Source organism: Ictalurus punctatus, chromosome 8 (assembly GCF_001660625.3).
Source record: "Ictalurus punctatus breed USDA103 chromosome 8, Coco_2.0, whole genome shotgun sequence".
Classification (NCBI taxonomy): Eukaryota; Metazoa; Chordata; class Actinopteri; order Siluriformes; family Ictaluridae; genus Ictalurus; species Ictalurus punctatus.
Genome location: NC_030423.2, coordinates 11452260 through 11467461, shown reverse-complemented (window position 1 = coordinate 11467461; position 15202 = coordinate 11452260). Strand labels below are relative to the sequence as shown.

Sequence of the window (15202 nt, the reverse complement as noted above, 5' to 3'; positions counted from 1 at the left end):
CCTTACACTAATATACAGCATGTTGCATCAGGATTTAATATAAATCTGAATTTAAATGTGTTATGAATAGTGTGATCACCTTCCCTCTTCCTCTCTCTACATGTGCTTCAGCAAAATTCTAGTCTCCTGTGGTTTTGCTTGGTAGAAAGAAGTTTCTATTGATCTACACTCATGGTAATATCACAGAGCTCAAAATGTGTTTGGTGTTTGTTTTTTTGCTGTAGACACGCATGTGTAAGTCTAGTAAATATTCAACTATCGGTATGTGTAATATGTAGTTACCACAGCACTGATGAATTCTGGACTATGATTGGACAGAAGGTGTTGATTGATTTTCTGTAACTGCAGCTCTGATAGCCGTGTTAATTGACAAATAAATCACCGGTTTATGTTCATGCCGTCATTATGATACATGATATTTTCTCTAGTGACATATTAGACAGGATGTTGAATGGTTGATGCTGCAACAGATTAAAAACATGTGTAATGGCCTTGCTCTTAGGGTGGGAGGGGTGTCATTACTGTCTCCACCCTGTCAATCAGAGCAACACTAGCACATCGTGGGAACAGGGCAGATAGCCATTTACTCAGAGTGTGTTACACTGCCCTGTGACACAGCTTGGGTAGCAGATGCAGCGGTTGGATCTAATAGTCTCAGAGGAAGCATGTGTTTGATGAGTGAGAGTTGGCTAGTGGGTAGGAATTGTCGAGACCAACTTGGAATGAAAACAGGGTGTTGGGGGGACGATGTATGTTACCGTCCATGGAGGAGATATTTATTTACTATTTGTGGAAGGAGTCTCCAATGTCAACATTTTGTAACAGTAAAGCTGTAACTTTAAATTTTCCAACATGGGAAGGTCTTCAGGACAGAAGACTTTGCGGTTTTGTGTTAACATGACAAGATATATCTTATTAATTTCAAGAGAAAGAGAGAGAGAGAAGAAAAACACTGGTAAGGAACAGTGTTGGGGAGTAGTTAACTAAAAGTAGCAATGCTAGCAATACTAACTTGACTACATTTTTCATGAGTGTGACAGCTACTTTAAAAATAGTGTCGCTTTTCCAGTAACGAGTTACTTTTTCCAAACAAGTAGCGATGTTTTTATGTTTTGTTTTTTTTTGTCCAGTTATAACAGTGAGCTTCATTGTACATCTGTGGTGCCTGCTTGCTTCAAAGCCTCATTGTAACTCGCATGGATAGGAAGAGACCTTCTGATAGACATGTAAAGCGATCAATCACAGTTTGTGATGTATGGGGCGGGTAAATGATAATACCATAATAAATGAACACTGGAGTTTCTTCTCTGATACAGAGAATATTACTATGCGCTTTGTTGTTAATAGGCAACCCAATGTTTACATTTACTTACAAATAAAATAAGATGATTCAATAAGTTTAGTGCATGCCGAGGGATTTATTATATGTTCTGAATATAACAGTCAGATTGTTTTTCTCAACATCTTGTTTAAGGGAGGAGCAAGAGAAATTATTGATTATTATTTCCATGATTAATTCATTAATCAGTTTTAAAAAACAAAACAAAAAAAAACTACTTCCGATAGGCAATGATGAAGAATTATTATTGTTATTATTATTATTATTTCATGTATGAAATGTAAGACATTTTGCCCATTTAAGCAGCTTCAATGTAGTTAGCTACTTTTTGTTCGTAACTTGTGTAGCTAACTACTTTTTTTTTTTAAAGGGTAGCTTGACTATAGCTTAACTATTTCAAACTAGTAAGGAAATGATTGTTCATAACTGTTATAAGTGATAACAGAAATTTTGTTTTGCAGACATTCCACAACATTAAATGTAAGTATATACAGCACATTTGCCTCGCACCTCCAGGGTCGGGGGTTCGATTCCCACCTGTGCCCTGTGTGAGCGGAGTTTGCATGTTCTTCCTGTGCTTCGGTGGTTTCCTCTGGGTACTCCGCTTTCCTCCCACAGTCCAAAGACATACATTGTAGGCTGATCAACATCTCTAAATTGTCTGTCATGCGAAAGTGTGTGTGACTTTGTCCTGTGATGGGTTGGCACTCCATCCAGGGTGTCACCCAGCTTGTACCCCGGGTTCCCTTGGATAGGCTCCAGGTTCCCCCATGACCCTGTGTTGGATAAGCGGTACAGAAAATGGATGGATGGATGGTTAGAGTTAGCAAATTGAGGTACTTTAAAAGGAATAAAACATCTTTGTTAATTAATTTCTTATAACAGCACATCCCAAAGTGTTTTATTCCTTGCTTGATTTAATGATCCCTACTAGCTATACTACAGGATGCCACATAAATGCTACAATGTGTTATGTGATAAACGCGATGTGTTAAATATAATACAACTAATAACATTGGCATAAGGTTAGAAAAGAGGAGACAAAAATACTTACCCATGTACAGCAAATAAATGTAATGCACACATAAACAACACAATGGCATTTAAAGGACTACTCGTGTGATTCGTAGTATAATCATAGGACATCATTCAACATGTCCTGTGCTGAGAAAGGAACAGAAATCCCATTTTTTAAAACATATTTAAGCTTAAAGCGCACCTATTATGGCTTTGAAACGGGCCAAATTTTGTTTCAGAGGTCTCATACAATAGATTTACATGCATTCAAGGTCAAAAAACATCTTAATGTGCTCATAATTTAAACTGCAGCATTATCTCCACCCCCCCCCCCCCCCCCCCCCCCCGCCCAGTGCTGACCGAAAACGACTCCTTAAATGAGTCCGTTCTAAAGGATTCATTCTAAACTCCTCCTTTCAGAGAGCATACTCTGCTCTGATTGGTCAGATGTCCCAGTCTGTTGTGATTGGTCTACCGCTGTCGGGGAGCAGCCGATAAAGTCCAGAGGCGGGGCTTTTTGTTACAAACTTACGTAGGTTTGTACAGGAAGTAAGTCTGGAATTACTGACGACTCGTTTCAGCTGTTCAGAATCGGTTCCTTCTTTTGGGAGTCAATAACTCAGTTTGTTGTGCGCTTTGATTTTTGAAACCTTGCAGACCTTTTACTTTCACAAACAGCTCTATAATACACTACATGAAAGGTGATATTTGAAAAACCATAATAGGTGCACTTTAAGGGCATGTCAGTGAATGTTTACCTGTGATTATATAACATGAATTCAAAACTACAAGTGTTCTACTCCAACAATAAATGTGTTAGGATGACAGAGACTTGACATTTTATTACAAAAGCTGTTTTTACAGAGCTTTACCCAACGCTTTCGTGAAAGCTCTTCTGAAAATGTTCTATCCAGGCGTAATCAGACTCGTGCAACTATGTCATTAATACATAACCACAAGCTTAATGTACAGTAGAAATACACGAATGCATATGAATACAGTACAATATAATTACAGAAAAGTGCATTGATCAAATACAGCAAATTTCCTTTTAGACTTCCACTTCCATTATACCCGAGTTTCAGTAAGCATTCTCTGTTGTTTTTTTCCCTCAAAGTAATGGAAAATATGTTGAAATAGTTGTTGTTTGTACTTGCACATATGCTGCAGATGTGGTAGGTAGAGATTAGGTTGGATTGTGCTGTCCTATACTGTATCTCTTACAGGTGTGTTTTCATTCTTACACATTCTGATTTTCACAACCCTGTGTGTGTGTGTGTGTGTGTGTGTGTGTGTGTGTGTGTGTGTGTGTGTGTTCTCTCCCCCACCTTTTGATGTCTGCATTGCGTGGTCCCATTGGTATTCTGCATCTGGTGTACTGCACATATTCACTTATAGCCAGCCGAGCACAATTAGCCGCTAACATTACATCGCAGAATTCAGTCCAGAATTAAGAATTAAGTTCCTGAACCCCCTGGGAAATTAATCCAGCAGCAATTCATTAAAGCACAAGCTAAACAGTAGCATGCATTTGCATTTTTATTGCACCTGAATACAATAGACACTTTCTATTATCATTGCTGTGCACAGAAGGGCCGCTGTGTTTAATATGATGATGTTGTCCCATATAAAAACAATGGCGTTTATCAGAGAGAACAAGAGCAGCGCAGGATGATGATTAGTGAAAGAACAAGGTGCAAGTGGCTGACTAGCTTGACAGTGGTGTAGCTTTGTTATGTAAATCCTATTGTCACACGTCGCCCGAATAAACAAACCGGAGAAGAAGGCTGTACAGCGAGCCAAGTGATTAGCTGAATAAGGGGAAAAAAGTTTCAGGGCATTCTGCATTCCAGAACTGTTTTCAACCATGCACTTGTACACTTGGAAGGCCTTTAAGATGCCAGCGGGAATTCCCCCAAGAGAAACTGCAAGTTGACAAGGGCAATTTAAAAAGGGGTTTTTCTTTTGTTACACAGCCTTATCTCTGAATTAAATGCTTAGGCCCTGTTCCAAGCATAATGTATTAAACAGCACAGTATGTCACCAGAGGTTTAGTCATTTGGGCATATTTTTTAGTGTGCTAGTAAACATCTATGCACGTAGACCTAAATACTCTCTGTTTGTTTTTCAGGTGAGCAGCATGTGTTCACACACCCCCCAGCGCAGGGCTCGTGCAGTGACATCACCGGTGGAGCGGGCTCTAGTCATTCAACCCGTCAACTTTGATCCTGATGAGACTCTTTCTGGACAACGCAGGTAATGGATGAATTAATAGGTGTGTTTTCAGTACAAAAGTGTGTAATACATAGTGCAGGGGTGTTGTAGTGCACAGGTTCGTGGTATTTTCTGTTCTAACTCTATTCAAGGCATGGTAATGAACTGGTAATGGTAATGACCATATTCACAAAAAAATCTATTTTTGTCACTAAGACTTCTCTTAAGTCGCATAAAAAGTTCCTAGCCAGTAATTGGCCATTCTCCGTCATGGCTGCCTAATAATCCCCATCTCTGAATTGGCTACATCACTCTCTTCTCTTCTCCACTTATAGCTGGTGTGTGGTGTGTAGCATCCAGGTGGATGATACATACTAGTGGTGGTTGAGGAGATAACCCAATCCCCCCACTATGTAAAGCGCTATATAAATGTAACTGTAAAGTTTCTTTTTAAAACCTATTCACAGGTGTAGAAAGGATTTTTTACTAGTTGTAAACTAATGATTGAAATGACAATTCAGATTACCATATTAACATAAAAATGTTGCTGATGTCAATACTTATCAGATGGTGTTGTTATAATTGGCTGGCCTCACTAGCTTTCTTTGTTTTGTTTTGATTTTTCACACACGATTGATTTTGCCCACAATGTCTAGTGTCAATCTGACCTGGCCAATTTTGCTCCCCTGACTCCCAGCCACAGACGGCTGTTGCAGCATTCAGACTCAGTCTTTAGAGAATAGGGTGAACGCTTTTTGTTTGCCTAACTCGAATTCAAAGAATTTTTTTCCACTAAAGAGAAAAACTACAATGCGATGCAAAAGATGTTCCAGATTTGTCATACTTAATTGTTTTAGATCTTCTAACAGAATTTTAAATGAGTAAACACAAAATACTGCTTATCCTAAACAGGGTCGTGGGGGAGCCTGGGGCCTATCCCAGGGAGCTCAGGGTGGGGGACACTGGGGACGGGGTGCCAACCCATCGCAGGGTATAATCACACGTTAGGGACAATTTGGAAATGCCAGTCAGCCTACAACATGTGTCTTTGGGCTGGGTGGGGAAGCTGGAGTACCTGGAGGAGACCCCCGAAGCATGCAAGCTCCTTGCACGCATGGTGGAAGCGGGATGCGAACCCCCAACCACGGAGGTGTGAGGCAAACCTGCTAACCGCTAAGCCACTGTTCCCAAATCCCCCCCCTGGACAGGGTGCCAATCCATTGCAAGGCACAATCACATACGCATTAATACACTACGGACACTTTGGACAATCAGCCTACCATGCATGGACAGGGGGAGGAAACCGGAGTACCCGGAGGAAACCCCCGCAGCACGGGGAGAACATGCAAACTCCACACACACAGGGCCATGGTGGGAATCGAACCCCCGACCCTAGAGGTGTGAGGCGAATGTGCTAACCACTAAGCCACCGTGCGCCATTTTATTGAACAAAGACCGTTATCCAACACCAACAGGCCCTAAAGTAATTGCCCCCTTAGTTACTCAATCAACCAATTAACCAAATGTAATTGATGATTGTGTTCAATTAGACTAGACACACTCAGATGAATTCAGGCCTGTTGAATCTCAACATAACTTGAATAGAATCTTTCCAGCAATATGACAACTAAAAAGTCTCAACAAGCAGCACAGTATGCCGTGATCAAAAGAAATTCTGGAAGGAGGAGAAATAAAGCTATTGAAGTATATTAGCCTGGAAAGGGTTACAAAGCCATTTCTGAGGCTCTGGGACCACAACGAACCGCAGTGAGAGCCATTATCTCCAAATGGAGAAAACTTGGAACAGTGGTGAATCTTCCCAGAAGTGGCTAGCCTACCAAGAATGTAGCGTTCATGATTTCATTTAGAAAAAGACTGGGCAAAAATGGTATCCATGGAAGAGTTGCAAGGCAAAAACCACTGCTGACCAAGAGAAACATAAAGGCTTGTCTCATGTTTGCTGAAAAAGTACTTTCATGACCTCCAAACCTTTTGAGCTGATGTCTGTGGACTGAGGGGTTGAAAGTGAAACTTTTTAAAAGACATGAGTCCCATTGCGTCTGGCATAAAGCTAACACAGCATTCCACAATTAAAACATCATACTAACGACATAGTGATGGTAGTGTGATGGTGTGGGAAAGCTTTGCTGCTTCAAGGCCTGGGCCATAATCGACGAAAACATGAATTCGGCTCTTTACCAGAAAATCCTGAAGGAGTATGTCTAATCATCAGTGGGTGACGTGAAGCTTAATCATAGTTGAGTTATGCTGCAATAGAGTGATCTGAAGAACAACATCAAGTCCACCTCTAAATGGCTCAAAAGAAACAAACCCCATTGAGATGCTGGAGCAGGACTTTATACGGTCAGTTCATGCACAAAAGCCCCCCATTGTTCTGAATTAAAGCAATTCTGTAAAGAACAGTAGGCCAAAACTCCTCCACGGCGATGTGAAAGACTGATCTCCAGTTATCAGAAGTGTTTGGTTGCAGTTGTTTTTCCTTCAATAAATGAAATGATCATTTATAAACCACGTTTTGTGTTTCCTCATGTCTTATATTACATTTGTATCAGGATCGGAAACCTCATCGAAATGAGGTACGAAAATATGCATAAAATAGAGGAACTCATCAAGCGCAATGTACTTTTTCATGGCACTGTTTTAGACATATCTTTAATCTTGTTACAAAGTGATGAGTTTCAGACTTGCCCTGTGATAATGAAAATACAGTACTGTGCAAAAGTCTCAGTAACCTTCATTTGTCATAGATTGCATGTTTGCTGCATTTTGTATCAATAGAATGGATCAAATTTTAGAATTCCATAGTAACTTTTTAAAAAAAGGAAATGTTCCAGGAAATGTTTTTATATTACTGAGAAATAGACCACTTGTCAGGTGGCATGGTTCCTCACAGCTCCAGGATGTGCATGTTCTCCTCGTGTCTGTGTGGGTTTCCCCTGGGTTCTCTGTTTTCCATCCACCTCCACCAAAAACATGCAATTGCCCCAAGGCGTGAATGGGTGTGCATTGTGCCCTGCGGTGGATTGGCATTCCATCCGAGGTGTATTCCCACCTCTCACGTAGTGTTCCCAGGATAGACTCTGGATCCCCAGCGACCCTGACCAGGATAGAGCATTTACTGAAAGTGAATGACTGAGTGAGAGACCATTTGTCAAATAAAAACATCAGACTTGACTGGGACCTGCATAGAGAGGAACACGTGAGAGCCAAAGGCAAATTTTTCATTTAATTATTTTTAAAAGCTTTAAAAACTTTATAAAATTACTATAATATGCCTTATGCAGTACAAAAATTCATTTATTCATATATATATATATATATATATATATATATATATATATATATATATATATATATATATATATGAATAAATGAATTTTTGTACTATATATATATATATATATGGGATATTATAAATTAATTAGAAGCTGGTAGTGACGACTTGATTTTGAAGATGGTATTAAATTTAATGTTCATGACATTAGAATATTAATTTAAACATCCTTCTTAATTAAAATGGGATTTTCTATACCACTAAGTAACCTGGGTTTTGCAGCTGGTGAATATCTAAACAAAGGCTGGTTAGACTGTACGCAATTGTACACAAGTGCTTGACTACTTGAGACATGTGTAGTACATTACACTTTTGGATTCCTCATGGTTCCACTTTTGCGGGGGGGGGACAGTAAGTCAATTGTGTATCTAATGGCTGAGTAATGATTAGAGTTCCTCATGGTGCATTTGTGCCTTTTTGTACAACTCCTGAAGATCCACTGCTGTCTCTTAGAGCGGCAGCCTTGAAAGCTGGCTGGCATGCTGTAATAGATAGCTCTCCAGCACAGCACTCCACACACACTTGCAGTGCGCTCTCAGCAACTATAATGTTCAGTGCTGTCCTCTGAGTCTGCCCTTAACCTTCACCTAGCTGTCCAGAGGGCTTGCTTTCAGCTCAGATTGGACTCTCCTCTTAATGATGGTCTGTGTGTGTGTCTGCGTGTGTGTCTGTCTGTCTGTCTGTCTGTCTGTCTGTCTGTCTGTCTGTCTCTTTGTGGGAAGTATATGATCAAAAAATTCCAACACTGTAAGGATAGTCATTTAGTTTAGTAATATTCTTACACAAAATACTCAAAATTCTATTGAATAAAGTAAATAAGTGAATATTTCATTTTGTTTACAGACCCAAGGGTTATTCTATATGTATTGCAGTTATGAAAGTGGGTTGTGTGTGTGTGTGTGAGGTGATGCTGACAGAGAGGCGCTCATTAACACTGGCTTTGTCTCCTGCCGTGACAGTGACATTGAGCTGCCTTCTGCCTTCTCCATCTTGCATGCTTCCTCCCTCCCTCTCGCTGATGAACAGATGAGTGAGCCTGGGCCAGCGCAGCAGGCAGTGCAGTTTGATCCTCAAAGTCCATTTACCATCAAAACACTACAACTCAACTTATTCTGACTGGAAACACAAGGAAATGGAGGAGATCTGGTTTCACAGGCTCCCCCCCCCCCCTTCGTTTCCTTTGCTTTCCTTTTTATTCTCTTCTTTTTGCTGCCATTTTAATTCTCACAACTAATTCACGTTCCTGTTTAAACCATCACTTTTTGTTTTCATATTTCTGCTCTTTTTTTTTATTTATTTGTATCTTCAGAGAGTTTATCCAGAGTCTGAGGGGCTTCAGTTTCTTCTATGCTAATCTTGGGGAGACTCTGTGCAGCCGCGAGCCAGCGGCACTCAACGGCTCCCTCTGCTGGAACGGGCAGGAGATGACAGACAAGTGAGTAAACAACAGCAGGGCCACATTACACATGGACTCTATACGAACACACTATTCATTTTAGTTTAGCTCACTTCTTCAAGACATCATATATATATATATATATATATATATATATATATATATATATATATATATATATATATATATATATATATATATATATATATATATAAAATATACACGTTTCCCCGCATCATTTCATCACATGTAGCACTATAAACTACAGAGCAAAATGTTGTGCACTTATCCTCCCACATTTCGTTCTAGGATATTGCTGTTCCATACTCTCCCAAATAAACATATTATATGATCCTGTTTGTAATGTAATGCTGAGGTATGGATTGTATGGGAGCCAGTTGACTTTAGTTGTGTTGTGTGCCTGAGGCAGAGAGAGTGGAGGTAGGTGAGCTGAAGGTTGTGTTTGTCGAGAAGTGATGAGCTCTGCACAGTCCATCCCTCGCTTGACAGGCTTTGGGGTGTAAATCTTGACTCAGGCTGCGTGAAGGGTTATTAATGTCATCGAAGCTGTTGTTTCTCTCCGGTTGCTTAATTGCGCCTTCGATCGCATTCACCGCCTCTGCCTGGCTCTCCACTCACCCAGTGGAACCCAATTTGGAGTTTGCCATATTTCACTTTGCCTTGTGTCTCTGCACCTCCACCTTCCATAGCTTTGTCTCACTTTCAATCTAAGCCAGGATAACATGGGCTTCCTTGCAATGCATGTGCATCTGTGCCATTAAAAATGAGCTTCGTCTATAACTCTATCTGCGTTCATTACAGTCGTCATTAAGACATTACGTCATTATAACTTGAACAATTTGCTTGGAATCTCTATTTATTGTTCTGTGTCCGTCTACATCCTCATTTGGTTCATGTTGGTGTCATGCTGCTGTAGTGGCCGGTAGGACATCGTATCTACGTCACTGTTGTATTATTTGTGTGTGTTTTTTTCATTATGCCACTAAGCTGCTCACTCGGGTGCGCCAGATCTGAGATCTGACAGTGAGGAGATTAGAAAGCAGCAGCAGAGCTCAATCACTGTCAGCTAAAGAGCAGTAAGCCTTCGGAGCAGCCAGAGAATGTCAGTGGTCACTCTCCTACCGGCCCGAGATAATGAGAACCAGACACAGGGAGAGACAAATAGTCTACAGCTGTAGGAGAGAATATGCAGATGCATGGAAATGACATCTGTGATGAGATTATAATTTGCTAGGAATAGAGTCTGCTTCATTATTGGCACTTTCCATTTGAACAGTCAGAGGTTATAGGTTTATTGGATAATTAAGGCTCACAAAAAACAGTTCTTGCAACTCGTTCTGGAAAACACTCCGTTATAGGGTTCTAGACGTTCTAAACGTTTAAAGTGCCTTGAAACTGAAGCGTTATTCGATGTGTTGACGTAGTTTCCACTGAAATAGGAAGTCAAGGTGGGACATTTAGACTGACTCCTCCCCTTTTTAAATAGCCAATAGTGTTTAGTGTACCTCACAGCCCGGGCTAAGCCGTACTTGACACAAAATTGTGAGCTGGCACAAATACCTCTTTCTTCAACGTGAATGAATTCAAGCCGTTTCCTTCTTATCCAATGTACGGTTGGAAAACTGAATAAAACATGCGTGCTCAAACAGCCAAAGACACCTTTATAACCCATGCTTGCTGATATTTCTCTCACTCACCGACGGCAAAGTTGTTGGCGGGACACTTCAGATTCTAGAGAGCATTTGATTGGACAGAAAATCTGATGAGAAGCAAAACGCAAAACAGTACATTTTAGACATTAACATTTTGCAACAGTCATCTGTGACTACATTGTATAAACGCAGTATGTAAAGGATCGTGAATTATTCTGCATGTGGAAATGTCCAAGATCCCTCTACAAGTGTCTGCTTGGTTCAATACAGTGCTGTCTAGAGGTGGCTGACTAAATATTTCTTTACAGATATTTTTTAAACTAGTGTTTTAACAAAAATATCATATTTGTGCGATTGCTATTCATTTTGTTATTCATGGAATTGACTGTTATTAACAGACTTCATATAAAAATCATAATGAACTTTCTTTTACCTTCACACTATCCGTCGTTACCCAGATGAGGACGGGTTCCCTTCTGAGTCTGGTTCCTCTCAAGGTTTCTTCCTCATATCATCTTAGGAAGTTTTTCCTTGCCATCATCGCCACCAGTTCGCTCAACAGGAATACATTCACACACTTAAAATCTATATCCTGTGTTTATATGTTTCTGTAAAGCTGATTTGAGACAATGCCCAAAGTCGTTAAAGGCGCTATACAAATAAAATTGAATATATATTCTAAATTTATGCAAGAATTGGAATTCTTACAGCTTGACTTTAATTCATAGCTTTTTTTTTTATTTTATTTTTTTAATTGGCTTGTTTAAACTGTTGCAAATTACAAACCATGGGATAATAATGACTTAAAAATCTATTTGTATTTACTACTACTTCATTCTGCAAGAATTTGTGTATTAAAGAGACAAGAAGTCAAAAAGTCCCATATAAACATGCATACTCGCTACTTACAGCAGTGTAGTTCATCTTTTGCACATAATGAATAACCATGCTCTAATACTTGAATTAATATTTATGTAAATATGAACTAATGAGTTAAGGCATGGACTAATCACAAACTAATGAAGAGTTAACCGTAACTACGATGTAAGTCTTATGAATTCACGCGTGAATAATGACTACCTTCAGTACGTTTGTTATTTAATGTATTACTTAACACATAGGGGTAAACTAAACAGAACACTGCTTTTAAATGTTAATATATAATAGTGTTGGCTAAATGAATAAATGTTATTTTATTAATTTCACCCTTATGGGCAAAGAAGCAGTGCCGCGGGCCCTAGCTACCCAGAGTATGCACTTGTGCTACAGTGGGATTTGAAAAGAGATGGATGGAGAATGATACAAAATGGGTTGAGATGAAATTAGTGGTGTTTCTTATTAGTGCATCTTTCCATGTTTGATAAGGAGGATCAATGTCAATTATGAAAGTAATCCAGCGCCATCCGATGATGTTTGTGTACGCAGCAGCATATGGCAAATTATAGACGGAATTTGAAATTCTGCACATATAATTCATATTCTTTCTTATAGAGCGGTCTTGGTTTAGTTTACCCCTATGTGTTGGTTAATACATTAACTCAAACATGTTAATCACGTATCATGCATGTATTCATAAGACTCACGTCAAGGTTAAGGTGAGCACTTCATTAGTTTGTGATTATTACATGCCTTAACTCATCATTAGTTCATATTTAAGTAAGTCAGGTATTAGTGCATGATTATTCATATACTTTTACCATTATTCTTTTTTTTATTATTATTCATATTGTTCTAAGGAGGAAAAGTTTTTTTCTGTGAAACCTTTAGTTTTTTTCTCACCTATATTCTGAGAAATCCCATGTTCTGTACTACTTTGTCTAGCAATCCTTACTTTCAAAGTATTTGTATAATGCACACAGAGCATGGAAGGATGTAAACACAACATCCATGCACACAGAGCATGGAAGGATGTAAACACAACAATCATAACACTCATTACCAGTCACTTTCAATAACCACGTTCAGGGTCGTGGTGGATCAGGAGCGTTACCCTGGGAATACTGGATGTAAGGTGAGGGTACACCGTGACTGGCCAGTCCATTGCATGGCACCATGCATACAGACATTTACGCACTCATTCACTAGGGGCAATTTATCTTAGCCAGTCCACTTACAGTTCATTGGGGTGGGGGCAAGGGAATGGGGAAACCCATACGGATATGGGGAGAATACACGAAACTCCACACAGATAGTAGGGGACCTTGGAGCTGTGAGGCGGTAATGCTACCACTGCTATCACTGTGCTCCCTCAAGCATACCACAGAATCATAGATTCAATCAAAATGTTGAAGATGGCTCTGAAGAATACATGAGGTGACGAAATTCATCATTTCAAAAGACAAATTGGGACAGTAGAAACATCAGAATAAGCATCACAAATAGTTGCATGTATCATTTCATTCCTATGTTTTGTCTACATCTGTCCTCACATTAATACTGTAATAATAAGAGCCAATTCTGGTAGGGAAAGATGCCGTCAGTGTCTTACACCTGCTGATCTATAGGACTGAGGTCCGGTGATTTTGCCAGTGAAGTGTCCCGGTGTTGCATCATGCTCATCAAACAAGTCTCACGTAGGTTTGAGCCTATACAGCATACAGTTCTCATCCTGGATCCAGACAGTATCAGTGTTGTATTCCGTGTCTAGCTTTTCTGCTACGTTACGTTGGCCCAGGTGCACACCTTATCGGTGGGTATGAAGATTTTCCTCTCCATGGACGTTGTTAAATAATTGGCTCTAATTATTATACAAGCCTTTAATCCAGTTGTCCACATTACTTAACCAATCACATTCGTTTGATGATCATTCAAATAAACAAACACAGGAAGCAGTGCAGATGGTGACTGTAGCTGCATTCATGCCATGTCGTAATCACCGTAATTCTGAGATTCCGACTTATAATAAGCGTTCATGTCTTCGTAGAACTCGTAATTACGACTTGTAAACGAGGAATTTTTGGAGCACTCCGACTTGTACCACATGACCGCTGCACCGCCATGCGGAAACACTCAAAATGGCGGTGGCTTCAGCCATACAGTGTAGTTATTGCATAATATTTCTGTGTAATAACTGACTAGCATCGTCTTAATAATGCAAGATGAATCTCAAAATAAACGAAAGACATACAGTACCGTTGAATGTAGCTAGCACAGAGTTGGATAATCAGCTAATGTCTAAAATAGGAGATCGAGGATTCCTAAACCTCTGGGATCACATAGGAACAGTGGAGGTCAGGGATATTCTCTGGAGAATTAACTTTATCCTTCAGTTCTCTTTCCTTCAGTTCCTCCTTCAGTTGCTCTACCTCATGGTAATCTTCCAGTTATCCTGGGATCATAGCGAGGGAAATTATTTCCCAAAGTTCAAATAAAGTTTTAGTGAATGCTTCTCCTGAGTATTTTACGATTATACTGTATCCTTGCACTCGTCCTTATCCTCTTTCTCCTTCCAGTCATCGGTGCATTTGCATTTCAGTGGTGTGGATCGGTGGATTTGACTCCGATAAGCTCACACAGAGGAACCGTGACTCTCTGGGATTCTCTCTCATATACTGAGGAGATGCTTCTTAATTAATCTTTACACAAATGTCATATTTAATCAATTAAAATTAATTCATCTTAAGATCATAACCATTCAACATTCAACGTTGCCACTGAATCAATCTCTCTCTCTCTCTCTCTCTCTCTCTCTCTCTCTCTCTCTTCCTCCCTCCTGTTCATCTTTTTTATCTTCATATCTCTTCCTTCTGGAATATGTGTATGTATTATTAATGTGATAATTAAGGGCGGAAGGTGGGCTGCCATCAAGCCTAATAAGGAGAATAAATAAGTATGCAAATGTAATTTGGTTTAATGAAGAAAAGGGGCATAGAGTCGATGAAACTATGAATGATGATGGGTTATGTCATTGCTAAGAATGGCCCATGATCTCATATCTTTGCCTCTCTCTCTCTCTCACTCTCTCTCTCTCTCTCTCTCTCTCTCTCTCTCTGGTTAAGTTTTTTTTTAATGTGTCTTTTGTATTTGTGTGGTGCTATGGTAAGTCATATTTATCTACTTTATGGTTGGCGCTGATGAAAAATCACAGTCTATGGGTAACGCTCACACTCTACCACAGTCAAACAGGTTACGAAACGTGTTATTGACTGTAATGGAGTTGTAAGTTTGACAGTGTAGTGTTAGGACTAAATGGAAGTTGTTTGTCAGAG

The 15202-nt window shown here is 39.7% G+C and overlaps 1 protein-coding gene across 1 annotated transcript in view; it reads left to right on the top strand.

Moving 5' to 3' along the window:
* Positions 1–15202, top strand: part of gpc3 (glypican 3) — a 123539-nt gene that overhangs the window by 68102 nt on the left and 40235 nt on the right. Inside the window, exons 4-5 of the mRNA XM_047157177.2 lie at positions 4488–4612; positions 9235–9360. Coding sequence (XP_047013133.1) covers positions 4488–4612; positions 9235–9360 — 251 coding nt within the window. The remainder of the gene's footprint in view (positions 1–4487; positions 4613–9234; positions 9361–15202) is intronic.